This window comes from Rousettus aegyptiacus, unplaced genomic scaffold (genome assembly GCF_014176215.1).
Source record: "Rousettus aegyptiacus isolate mRouAeg1 unplaced genomic scaffold, mRouAeg1.p scaffold_m13_p_5, whole genome shotgun sequence".
Taxonomy (NCBI): domain Eukaryota; kingdom Metazoa; phylum Chordata; class Mammalia; order Chiroptera; family Pteropodidae; genus Rousettus; species Rousettus aegyptiacus.
The window spans coordinates 90,814,986-90,828,125 of record NW_023416308.1 but is presented as its reverse complement, the minus strand read 5'-3'; the positions used below and the strand labels follow the sequence as shown (position 1 = coordinate 90,828,125).

General features: G+C 31.1%; 1 protein-coding gene across 1 annotated transcript in view; it reads right to left on the bottom strand.

The window, feature by feature from the left end:
• The window catches only part of PRMT3 (protein arginine methyltransferase 3), a 104,101-nt gene that overhangs the window by 42,635 nt on the left and 48,326 nt on the right, over nucleotides 1-13,140 (bottom strand). The window contains exon 11 of the mRNA XM_016138471.2: nucleotides 9,472-9,550. Within this exon, the coding sequence (XP_015993957.1) occupies nucleotides 9,472-9,550 (79 nt within the window). The remainder of the gene's footprint in view (nucleotides 1-9,471; nucleotides 9,551-13,140) is intronic.

Sequence of the window (13,140 nt, the reverse complement as noted above, 5' to 3'; positions counted from 1 at the left end):
CAGCAAACTTAAAGCAAGTATATACATACAAAATGCACAAAATGAAATGAAATGCACAAAAGAAATAACTTTATGATTATTAACCAGCCTTCAGACTCGAGCAGTAGAGAAACCTTTTCTCCTTTTTCCCTTTTCTCCCAAACTTTTGTTTCTACCCACAGCCTTGGGAATTTTACTATTCAATGACAGCAGCACTAAATTATCTTCCAAATAAAGCCCATGATAAGATCTGCTGGTATCAAAGCACTTGCTTCTTCCAAACCTGACATGTGAGATACCCAGAAAAAATACTTGGTGCTATGTCACTGATAAGAAGTTTCTCAAGTCCTCCTTAAGAGGGCACGCAAGGTAGATGTGGCAGCGGCGCAGGGCTAGCAGAGACTGTCGTGTAAACTTCTGATCAACAGAAATTCTTCAAAGTAACTGATTTGTTATTGAAAATGCTGACCTAGCAAGAATATCAGCTATAGAAAAAGCATTTTTAGTTTCTTGAACCAGATCCTTAAGATGAGAAACAATGAAGAAGAAATAGAATTCTGAAGCAACTTAAGATATTTGACAACTTCTTTATGTATCTTCTGTTGGAATTGATGTGACAATCACAGGTACTTTCCTATATTATGCTCTGTTATTTCATCATTAAAGAGGAACATAATAAGGGTACAGATCAGACGTTGGCAAATATTTTCTGCAATTATTTTAGGTTTTGTGGGCCATATGGTGTTTGTTGAAACTACTCATCTCTGTAGCTGGTGTTAAAACAGCCACACACAATACACTCATAAATGAACCTGACTCTGTGCCAATAAAACTCACCTACAAACACAGGCATCAGGTCAGATACCCCTGGATACTGAGGAGGGAGAAATGGACGAGGAAGGTAGTATCAGGGACATTACCCCATACTACTTCAGAGAGTGCCACTTACACTGCAGTCCACAGGAATCAAGTATCCTCTTGAGTTGAGCAGTGCAAACACATTCAAGTTACTTAACCGTTCACAGAATTCTTTTTTTAGAATATTACTAAAAATCCTAGTGAAAATTTGAAAATATCAGTCTCTTTATCAGAGGCTGACAAACCAGTCCATGAGTCAAATTCAGCCCACTGTTTGTTTTTGTAAATAAAGTTTAATTAGAACACTGGCACACTTATTTATTTACCTATTGTCTGTGGCTGTGCTGTGTTACTGTGGCAAAGTTGAGTAGCTGGGGCAGAGACTGTATGGCCTACAAAGCTGAAAATATTTACTACCTGCCCTTTGGTAGAAGTTTGCTGACCTCTGGCTCTATATCTATCAAGCAATAGATGTACTAACAATACTACTAAGAATTGAGGGCAAAGTTTTTCATAAGGAAAAACTAAAATTTATTAAAACTATTTTTTAACAGTTTTGAAAATATGTTGGTAATAAGAAAGAAAACTAGAGAGGAATATGATTTTACTTTTCCCAGTGCTGAGGTATATTTTTAAAGCCAATTACATTTCACAAAGACATAGAAAATCATAAATTCTGTATTGTTTAGACTTAGAAATGAAATTATTTACCTTTCAGTTAGTAAGATCTATGAATATTCATAAAGGACTTGTAATCAGTGTTATACATCAATTTGGTTCTACATCCACCTCCTCACAGCTGGCTAAAATTTGGGGCCACCTGCCAGAATCCTGACTAACCCTTTACCCTCACATTCTGACACATTTGTCATTTGATTTTTTGTCAGATAGAGGCATAATTGAATAATTATTTCTTCTTGTAGATGAAATTAACAAAGCACTGATTGGACAAAAGTATCCTCTTAACAGACCATTTATAAATTCATGGCTTTGACATCTGTGTCCTTCTCGATTCACTGCCCAGAATTCATTTGTCACTAGAACAGCTCACATGGTGAATAGATAAAGATGGGAAATCCTTTATCCCTTAAAAATGCCTCACAAACTTTTGGACACTAAAGGATAAGAATGAGATGCATAAAGAAACAATTCCAAGTAACACTAGCATCATAGTTTGTGTATAAATAACCAGAGAATAAAAAGACTTAGAACAAAAAGAGATAATAAGTCAAAATAAATGTTCTTCTCACAATATATGTGAACGATATGAAGATTTTAGTAAAATAGTCAATGATAAAATGATTGATAGGCACAAAAGAAAAATGCATTACTAAGTCTCTAAATCAACAAATATTTTGGGAGTTGAATAAGCTTAAAAATTAATTTCCAATTTACATAATAAAGGTATCTTTAAAAAATTAATACTTATTTGGAAATTGGAAACATTTTCCCATCATTAACTTATAGTAGCAACTAGGCCCACCTAAGCTTAATTAGGCTAAAATATAGCTGCAATATATACTGAAAAATCATGTACTGAAAAAAAGTAAAAAATGATACTGCAATAACACTGAACAAAGACAAAATAATAAATGTGAAAGAAAGCAGATTTTAAGAAGAGGAAGTAAAGTGAGAATTATGGAAACACTATAAAGTAAACCTCTAAGCATTATGAACCAGTGTCGCTGGCTGATTACACTGAGATAAACTCATAAAAATTAAGTGCTATATACCATGATGCTTGAATTCATTTAAAAACTTTTATAAGGTATAATCATATTCAGCAGCTGTACCAGGAAGGAAATTAACATTTACTGAGTAGCTACTTTACATCAAGCATCTCATTTAAACTTTGATTAGACTGACTGATTCTATAAAGCTGGATTATATTCCTCATTTTACAGATAAGAAAACTGAAGTTCACAAAATAACTTCCCCAAATTACTGGTCTTAGTCAGCTAAGTAAATAACTAGTCATCTGACAATGTAGGGATTCAACTTAAGGTCTAACTGCAAAATCTATATACTTTCCATTATGTATAATGCCACACTTTATGCTTTCCAATGGAAGAGAAAGAAGGATCCCATTTTTCTAAGGTAAATGGGTAATTGTTGGAAAAGAAAGCAGGACAAAAAGATTTTAAAAAATTGGAGATTAATAAAATCTGTGACATGAAGAAAATGGAAACCTTTAGCCTTTATTCTTTCTGGGTAAAAAAATGAAATAATAGGGTAAAAAGAAACACTAAAAAGGAAAGCAAGCAGAAATTAGGGAGGAGTAAACTGTACTGCTCAGTTTTCCACACAGATGGAAATAGCAAAGAAATGTGGAATTTATAACAGAGGCAATCTTATTAGCATAAATCAGGCTTCCAAAGAAAATGCCAATTGTAAAATCTTTGAGAGACACAGATCTATTAGTGAATAGTTTTTATCTGCCACTCTATTTTGCTGCCCCCTCCCCACTTCTGAACTGTTTGTGAAATTCCCTACATTATGAGGCAGGGGCTGCTTCCACAGTATTCAGGCTGAAAATGACAGAAACTTGCTTTCCCTCCCTCCCTTGCAGGTTAGGTATGTGCACATGACGGAGGCTCCATTAATCACATGCACCCAAAGAGCTCTGCTAATCTTTCAGAGGCAGCAATACCTACCTCAGATCAGCAATGTAGTGTCAGCTAGTGCCCAGCATTAGAACTGGTATCATCTAAACCAGTCCTATAAGGTAGTTCTGAGCATTGTTCCTGGCTACATAATCTTCCAGCCTAGTTTCTAGTTCTCACAGAAACTTTGTAAACTACTCTATCCTTTTAATAAATCCCTTCTGTATTGAATAGCCAGGGGAGATTCTGTTTCGTCCAAAAGAACTCTGACTGATGGAGAAGGAAATATACATTGTAAATAAAGTCTTTAAAAAGTACTCTTCTGCTAGGCTCATTAGAAATTTGAGTTTAGTTCTGACCACTGTGTGGGAAACCTTTAATTTTGCTTATAATGAGAAGAAAATATTCTTTTCTAGTAAGATGGAAGATGTTTCCATTAATGGGCCCCTAAATTTTCTATGCAACAAATATGATTTCAAACAAAACTATTGGCAGTTTTAAGGATGTTTCAAAGAAATGATAGGAGCACATTTCTATGTGTCCCATCTCTGATTACACAATTAAAGTGGAATCTGCTAGACTTCTACACTGAAATTTACTCTTTTCCCTTTTGTAACTAAAAGACAGTTTGTGGGGAGGTTCTTTGAAATTAGGTAAATATCCCTTTCTTAATCTAACTTTCTGATTATTCATTTATTAATATCTCAATGGACTTGTTTCCTATTTTATTCAAAGAGTTATAGACACCCCCCCCAAAAAAATTAAAGGTAGAAAGTATGAAATGATAGATGTAAATGGTCCCTATTTGCAAATGACATGATGTTCACATAAAAAAGCCTAAGGAATTTATAAAACAACTACTAGAACAAGTAAACTTTGCAAAGTCATAGGATACTAGGTTAACAAACAAAAATCAATTGTATTTTTATACTAGCAGCAGACAACTGAAAAATGAAATTTAAAAATTGTTACTTATAAGAATGATAAAAATTTAAATACTTAAGAACAAATTTAACAAAAGATGTACAAGATCCCTAAGTTGAAAATTACAAAACAGTGCCCAGAAAAATTAAAGAAGACTTTAAAAAATGAAAAGATACGTTGTGTTCATAGGTTGGAAGACTCAATATTAAGATGCTGATTATTCTCAAGTTGATTTATTCATTTAAACCAATCTTATCATAATTTTAGCAGTCTTTTAAAAATTGACAGATTCTAAAAAGATTCTAAAATAAAATTGTAAAATTTATTTTACAATTTTAATAACTGTAAAATTTATTTAAGCAATTTTTAAAAAGAACAAAGATGAAGGACTTTCTTTACCTAATATCAATACTCAAACAAGCAATTAATGGGATAAGATAGTTATTTCAACAAAGGTGCTGGAAAATACTAATATCTATTCTTACCTTACGTAATTCACAAAAATAAACTTGAAATAATTCATAGATATAAATGTAAAAGCTGAAACTTTATGAAAAAAAATACAGGAGAAATTTTCTATTGGGTTTGTGGCCTATTTATTTGTAGGATCTATTTATATGTTAAGGAGATTAGCTTTTTGTTGATAATAGGAATTGAATTTTTTCAATCTGTAGTTTCCTTTGTGACTTTGCATATGGCATATTCTGCCATTTATGTTTACTTAGATATAATCAAATTCATCAATTCTTTCTTCTAAGTCATCTGAATTTTAGTTTGTATTTAGAAAGCTCTTTCCCCCCCAAGTTTATAAAGGAAAATATGTTTTCTTCAAGTATTTTAACGTTTTTTTTAATGTAACTTTTGACTCATTTAACATTTACAGTGTACAATTTACTGTGTGAAAGGAAACACTATTTTTTATTTTTTACATAGAGGGCTACCCTACTGTCTCAATACAATTTACTACAGTAAATTATTTCCTTTATTATAAGCGATGCCATATATTGTTAGGTATATATTAGATTTTCTATTCTGTTAAACGCATCTGTCTATTTAAGAATCAATAATATATTAATTTAATTATCGAGGGTTTAAAGGTGGTTTAGTCCTTGGTAGCATGATTCTTCTGGTCTTCCTACTCTGCTATCCTTCTATCTTACAGTTTTCCTCACTATTCCTATTAAAAACTTTTTTATTCTTAATTAAAAAAAAACTTGATTGGGATTACAATTTTAGAAAATTTATCCTATAAAAATTTTCAAACACATACAAAAATAGGGATGAGTGTAATTAACTTTCATGTACTTATCACCTATCTTCAACAATTGTTAAGTTTTTGGATTACATTTTATTTTAAACTAATTTTGGGAGCTATCTTTATGGCACTGTTTCTTCAAGAACGTGGTATGTCTTTTTATTTATTTAAAACTTCACTGTGCATCCTTCATAGTAAAGTTGTCCACATGTAAGTCTTATTTATTTCTAATTGTTATTTTGTATCTCTATAATATACTAACTTCTTTTACTATTTATAATAATTTTCAGTTGATTCACTTGAAGTTTCATATGATTAATTTTATAATATTTTGTCCTAATTCTCTCTTATTTGGTATCAATATCATGAATGTTTTTATTTTTCATTTTTTCTTTGGTTTTGCTTAAATATCTCTTTTCATCCTTTTAACTTTTCTGAATCATTTTATTTTAGATGTATCTCTATAAAGTGCACAAAATTGGGCTTTCTTTTTGCAATCCAATCTAAAATTCTCATTCTTTGAATAAGTGAGTTTAGCCCATTTACATTTATTGATATGAGAAATATTTGTTTACAACTCTACCATTTTATGTTATCTTTTCTGTATTTGTAGGTATTGTTTTCTTTTTTTTTAAGTAGCTCACTATGTGGTCTTTTTTGCTTTTTTCTTTAGTATTAGTCCTTACAATTAGGAATTTTTGTATTTTTGTTCTAGTAGTTAAGTTTATAATCACAACTTTAAAGAATATATTTAGTTCTCTATTTTTAATATTCCCTACTAATCTCCTGAGTAATGATAAAATTAGTATATTTCCTTATTCTTCTCCTTCCCTTCCCTCTTTTTAATTACCCGATTATTTTTTTAAATTAAAAACAAAAACAAAAACAGATGCTCTGATAATATTAACAACAATTATAGAAGTGGGCATAGTACACAACTTTAATATATTTTTCAGATAAGTGAGAAATCAAATCATGTCATAATGCATTTGATCTCAAAAAATAGGAAATGCCACTTCACTTTTTTTAAAGTGACTTTTAATGAGGTATAATTTACATACAGTAAAACTCACTCTTTTGCCCTTTTTGGTGTATAATTCTAATAATTCTATACAATTTCATAAATACATAGATAAGTCATGTAATCACAATCAACATATACATAAGATGTATCACCACAAGGCTCACCACTCAATTTTAATCATTAATTTAATTTTAACATTACCTTTATAGTGTGAAATGTGCTTATAAATCTATTACTTGATTTGTCAGCTTTCAATGATATTCCATAAATTCCTGCTATTAAAGATAAAGCAAGTGAAGTATATATATCTCCTCCTATTCGTCTTCTGCATTTCCTTTCCAAGTTTTCAGAAATATTTGCCATTGTTAGGGTACAAAACATTTGCATTCTATGTTGTCATACTAAAACATCTATTTGTTTTTGTCTTAATTCGAGTTGTAAAAACACACACTGATTTCGACTAATATTTTCTTAGATTTTTTTCTTTATCTGTTGGTCGGCAAAACACTCCAATTCCTAACGCACAATTAGCAACAGTAAATCTTAGTCAAAATTAGTATAATTAGTCTTTAGTAAACTCAATTTCATTAATTTTACAAAATTTTTATTAGTAATAGCAGCAGTAAATGAGTACTACTAAAGTACTGTGGAATTGCTTGGTGATAACAAAGAATGAATGCTGTGTTTTATAAAGGTTTTACTCCATACATACATAATATATAAACCGAACCCTAATTCATGTAAAAGTAATTTGTGCTCCCTTCATGCTTATATGGGTCTTCAATATTCAACCTCTCTCATAATTCAATCATTTTCTATCTTTACGTTGCTTAGTAAATCTTTCCTTCATTAAAAAATAAAACATTTCTTTTCAATAGAAGAATGAGTATCTAGATGATTGGTGACATGCAGCAAGGCATACTCACGTACGTAAAACAGTCTCAACCACTTCACATTACTCATTTGTGACCTTTCCTTTTTTCCTTTCGATTGTGTTAACAAATAACACTCAAAGCTCTGCCTTGACCTCTTTTCAGTATACATCCATATTATCTTAGTGTTGATATTAGCTATATAATAATTTGGAAAGAGCTAGACTTATCTGCCTCCACTTTACCCTCTGTTGATGGGAAATAACTCTGCCACTATTTCAACTAAAACCTCATTATTTGCATGCTTTAAGTTCTTAATGAATTTCATCAAGAATTCAATTTAAATGTATTAAGTTGCTGTCACTCCTTCAGTAAGATCAATGAATACCACTCAGAGTATGGAAATGGTTTTCTGAATCTTCCCTTGGACAACTTCAAGGCAAAAATCAGATTCAATAAAATTACTAGTGTGAGGAAACAAGGGATAGTGAAAATGAAGACCCAGCAGATCTGTGTTTAAAAAAAAAATCAAGGCTTGGTCACTTAATATGTGTCATCCAGGATACCTTTTTTTCTAACATCTCAAAGGGCTGCTGTGAGGATTACATGTAATAATATAAGAAAAGACAGAGTATATTATTTGACAGCTTGTATAGAAAATCAACAAATGGTAGGTAATATTAATTTTTAGTCATTAAGTATAGTATTCATCTTTTTAAAAGTCACTGCAATTATAGTAAGATACAGCCAATAGTTATAGGGCAAAATACACCTACAAATTCTAGCCAGGTTCATGTCAGGAATAAGGAACATATCTTAAAATGGTTGCAGGAAATACAGTGATAAGAGAATTTTGAAAAAGAAAGGCAATCCATTTAAATGCTATTATACAAATAACTCTATTATACTGGAGAATTTCATTTAAATGCTATTATAAAAAGAATTCTATTATACTGGAGAATTTTCTCTGTGCTTTATGTTTTAGACTTACTGATTTCTATTGTACCATAACTACCAAAGTAATTTCACAGACATGGATGGGGAGAAGGTTTCAGTATGGTCCAGTGCTTCATTTCGCTAGTTCATAATGCCTTGTCCTTTCCATCCATTTTTATATAAGTTTTATCAATTGCACTCTGACCATAGCATTAGTTGATTCTGAAGCTCTTAGAAAGTGAAGGCGTAGAGAGAGGTGAGTGAAGGGAGACTGATGCTATTCAATTCAGTTTTAATGATCCAATTCAATAAATATAAATGATTCTCTATCTATGCTCCAGAAGCTGTAGAGCCCATAGTGTCAAAGATGAACAAAATATAATCCCTACACTGAAAGAGAACATTTGTTTGTATACAACTGTTCAAGGCAAAAGGCTGTAAAACCACAATCGCACTTTGAATATGCAGAGTTAATATGATTAAAAGTTCATCAGAGACATGAAAAGACAGCCTTCCAAATTTATTGGGACGCATTTAAAAATACTGATTAGGTACATTATGCTTTAAAAACTTAGGAGAAACCAGTCACTATTTAAATGTTCTCATTAAATCACACAGAAGCCAGGTTTATATATTTAGTGAAGTCATGGAAAATTTGCCACTTAAGTGAATAATCTCCAAACTAGCATGAAATATTCTCTGGGGGAAAAAAACACCTAAATACCTTAAGGATTGAAAACCAAGAACTTTCTGTTCAATTTTGATTTGAATATTAAAGAGCTTCCAATCTAGTCCTTTGTATTTTTATAAAAAGTGTTCTTGAAAATACCCTTATCTTTGAGTCCTGCATATCTCAACAATGTTCTACTATCAAGAGTATGCTAAAGAAATATCTTAAAGCTGCACCGAATGAAAACATCTTTCATTTCTACTGGGAACTTTCTCAGTCACGCATAGTTTATTTGAAATCCAAAGGTTCATTTGGTTCTGCCAGACTAAAATTAGATTATTAAAACTTACCCGATCCTCCTTTAGCCAAGTATTTGTTCTTCGCATATAGGACAGAATCTAACATAGACTCAAAAAGAAGAAAATAGCCCTACATAAAACAGACAAAAAAAAAAAATGGATTTTAGAAATGTGCAATATCCTCATATGCAGATCAATTTAAATATTTGGCTACTCTTTTAATATAAATTTTTTTCTGTCTCTGCCATAAAATATTCTGCAAAGTTTGAAATTATTTTTTGTAATAAATACTCCACATAATCATTAGAAAATCAGGCCAGGGTATAAAGTGAAACTAGAAAGTTTATTACAGTAGAACCTTCTTTATCTCTGCTTCTACTTTTTATTTATTTTATTTATTTTCTATTAAGTTTATTGGGATAACATTGGTTAATACAGTTATATAATTTTCGAATGTACATTATCATTTCACATCTGTATACTCTATTGTGTGTTTACCACCCAAAGTCCTTCAGCTAGCTTCTACTTTTTAGACTATTGTTCCTTCCTCATGAAAAGTAAAATTCTAGATGGAAATTGTTAACAAACCCTCTGAATCTCTGGAATATTGCAAATTAATACAGAGCAATCATTTTTGACTAGATTTTCACCCTATAGGACATTTGGCAATGTCTAGAGACATTCTGAATGCCACAACTGGGGGTAAAGGGGATGCTACTGACATGTAGTAGGTAGAGCCAAGGATGCTAATAAATATCCTACAATGCAGAGAACAGCACCCACAGCAAAGAATTGTCTGGCCTCAAATGTCTATATGGCTATATCTGAGATATCCTAGTCTAGAACACCATTTCCCAAAGTGTTTCCTAACTATGTCTTTTTCTTTAGATAAAAAAAGAGAAAAAGAAAAAGAAAGAGAAAAACAAAGAGAAAAAGAAAAAGAAAGAGAAAAAGAAAAAGAAAAGAAAGAGAGGCAGGTATCTTTAATTAGAGGTTTGAGAAGGACCAGATGCTATATCTTCCTCTTAAAGATTCATGATGCACATTAATACATTAATAATTCTGAGTGTTATGATAGAAACAGAACTGTTGAACGTATTTTAACTAAGTATTACCCACTCTTTGACTGGACACCCCTTTCTTTCCTGATATCCAACAACACCGTGCATAACTAATGTTTAAAATACAGTTCATGAAACATTGCCCCAGTGTACTCCAGATTTTAGAGAACAGTAATGAATCTTCTACCAAGAAAGGACAATCATAACACAAATGAAAGCATAATTTGCCACTACTGGTGTCATACAGTACAGTCTAATAGTATGCTACACAGTTTAAGAAATGATGAAGTAATCACGAATGAGAGATTAATGCAAGTTTCGGTCAGGCTTTCTCTTTCTGGGGCCCATCTACCCAAGAGCCCTGAGCAGCAGGAAAGTTAAGGGCTCAGGGCAGTGATTAACATACAATATACCTTAGTATAGTTTAAGGTGAACCAGTATAAATTTTAGCCTAATGTTAGGATTTTAAATCAAAACTGTTCTCGTTTTGTGCACAAATAACTATTTGACAGCATAAATACAACAGTCTTTAACCAAGACAAAACAAAAAAAAAATTTAAGGTTTTTCTAGAGTAAGAAAAAACCTGCAAACCTGAATGGATAATCTGCACAGAGATAAACAGCAAATTTAAATTACAGAAAATACAGCTCTCATGCTTGAATCGCTTATAAAGGAACCTAATTAAATTGCCGCTAGCAACTCTACTTTGGCATTTACCCCCAACACACTAATTCGTTGATAAGAAAATAATTGCTACAAAAGAAAGACTTAGCAACAAAGCTCTTTTATAAATGTGTTTACATTAGGAAAATTAGGATTTGGTAAAAACTCATTTTTTCTGGATAGAGTACTTCAGTAATGTCTAACTCTTACAAGTCAGTTCTCCATTAATATTATCTGTGTATTTAAAGCACGAGACTTTTGAAATTCAACTAAGAAATATTTACCAACCTGATATAATTCATGCAGATCTATGCACACAAACACTAATAAATAAGCATTCATCCGTTGATTAAAGTAAATTATAATTTATGCCAAGGAATTATTAAAAGAGGAGGCATCTATTTACCCTATGGGAAAAAGATCAGCTGCTAAAACATGTTAATAGGTTGAAGGAAAAAAAATTGTCCCTATTTGCAAGACTGCTGCATGTTAATACATTAAAATAAAATAGATCGACATTTTGGTACAAATTAAGTATTATTATAGTCCAATCATTTGTGAAAGGGGGTGAAAAAAATGTTTGTGACTGATTTGGCATTTTGTCAAAAGTGGTTCTAGTATTACTCTCTCCAAATAGTTAGCTAAATTTTATTTTGCTTCCATATGCTCAAACTTCATCTTACTTTAATGTACTATAAAAAAAAACACAAAAGTCTTTTTGATCAATAACTAAAAGTAGCTCCTTCTAGCAACATGCTTCTTTGCTGCATTTAAGATAAAGTTATTATTAGCCGTTCATCAGAGATTAAATTACACCCATATTTTAATTTGGTATTATAGTCAATATCAATAGTATAGTATGAGAGGGTAGACTCCTGGATTTAAATTCCAGAGGAGTCCCTTTTTCTATATGACCTTGGATAAGTTAATGTCATTGTGGCTCAGTTTCTTCATTTTTAAAGTGACAATACGATAATATTTTATTTCATACAGTTGTAAGGATTAAATATGTTAATACATGTAAAACTTTCCAAATAATAAATTGTGTTCATTTAGCTGAAAAAAATTAAGAGCTATTTAAAAAATATATATATATATTTGTAAAGGTTAATCAGAATTTTAAAATTATGTTTAATAAATGAGAAAATAAAAGCTTACCAGACTGTCCAGAATCAGATAACATTTATTTAGTGCATAGTCATATATTATAATCCATAAGTAAGAACTAAAATATTTGTTTTTTTTAAAGTCTATCAGAATACATTTTCTGTGTCCCTTCTTTTTTCAGCCAAGACTACATATATGCATGTGCATACCAAAAATATAAATAAACATGTATATCCACATATATATCCATTCAAAATTTCTATAAAATTAATAGAAATTAAAAACCCAATTGAAATAATTTGATCGAACTGAACAAATTAGTGCCAATTCCAACTTTAAGATTCTTCTTAAAAAGATAATCTGAGAGATTATTCCCCCCTGGGCCAAAAAACATCAATTTTACTTAATACTCTGAACTTTGGAATTAATACTTAAGACTTTTCCATGTGTCTGCTTCCATTTGAAAAGATAAACACCAATAAGCATTTTTCCACATACCCCACAATGATTACCTTAGCTAAGATGAGAATCCTGAGACAAAGTACAGTATTAGAGATAGTTTCTAAGATTCTAACTATTAAAACGACCTAATTTTTGGATTAGAGAAATCCGTACTAGAGAGTTTAAGTGACTTATTTCAGGTCATACAAGTGGAAAAATAATACTAGAAAATACTTATTAGCTTCTCTTACAAAACAGTAGCCTTAAGATTCAATTTCCACTGCTGTTAAATTCAATAGTAAGCAAACAAAAGAAACAAAAGAAGATAATCATCCCTGGCAACAAAAATACCCTTTCTTAAACGTCATGTCTTTGCTTCTCATTTTTTAGTCAGCCAACATAATTAGGTCAGAGAATTTCTGAAAGCAAATAACCAAATGCTTTTGA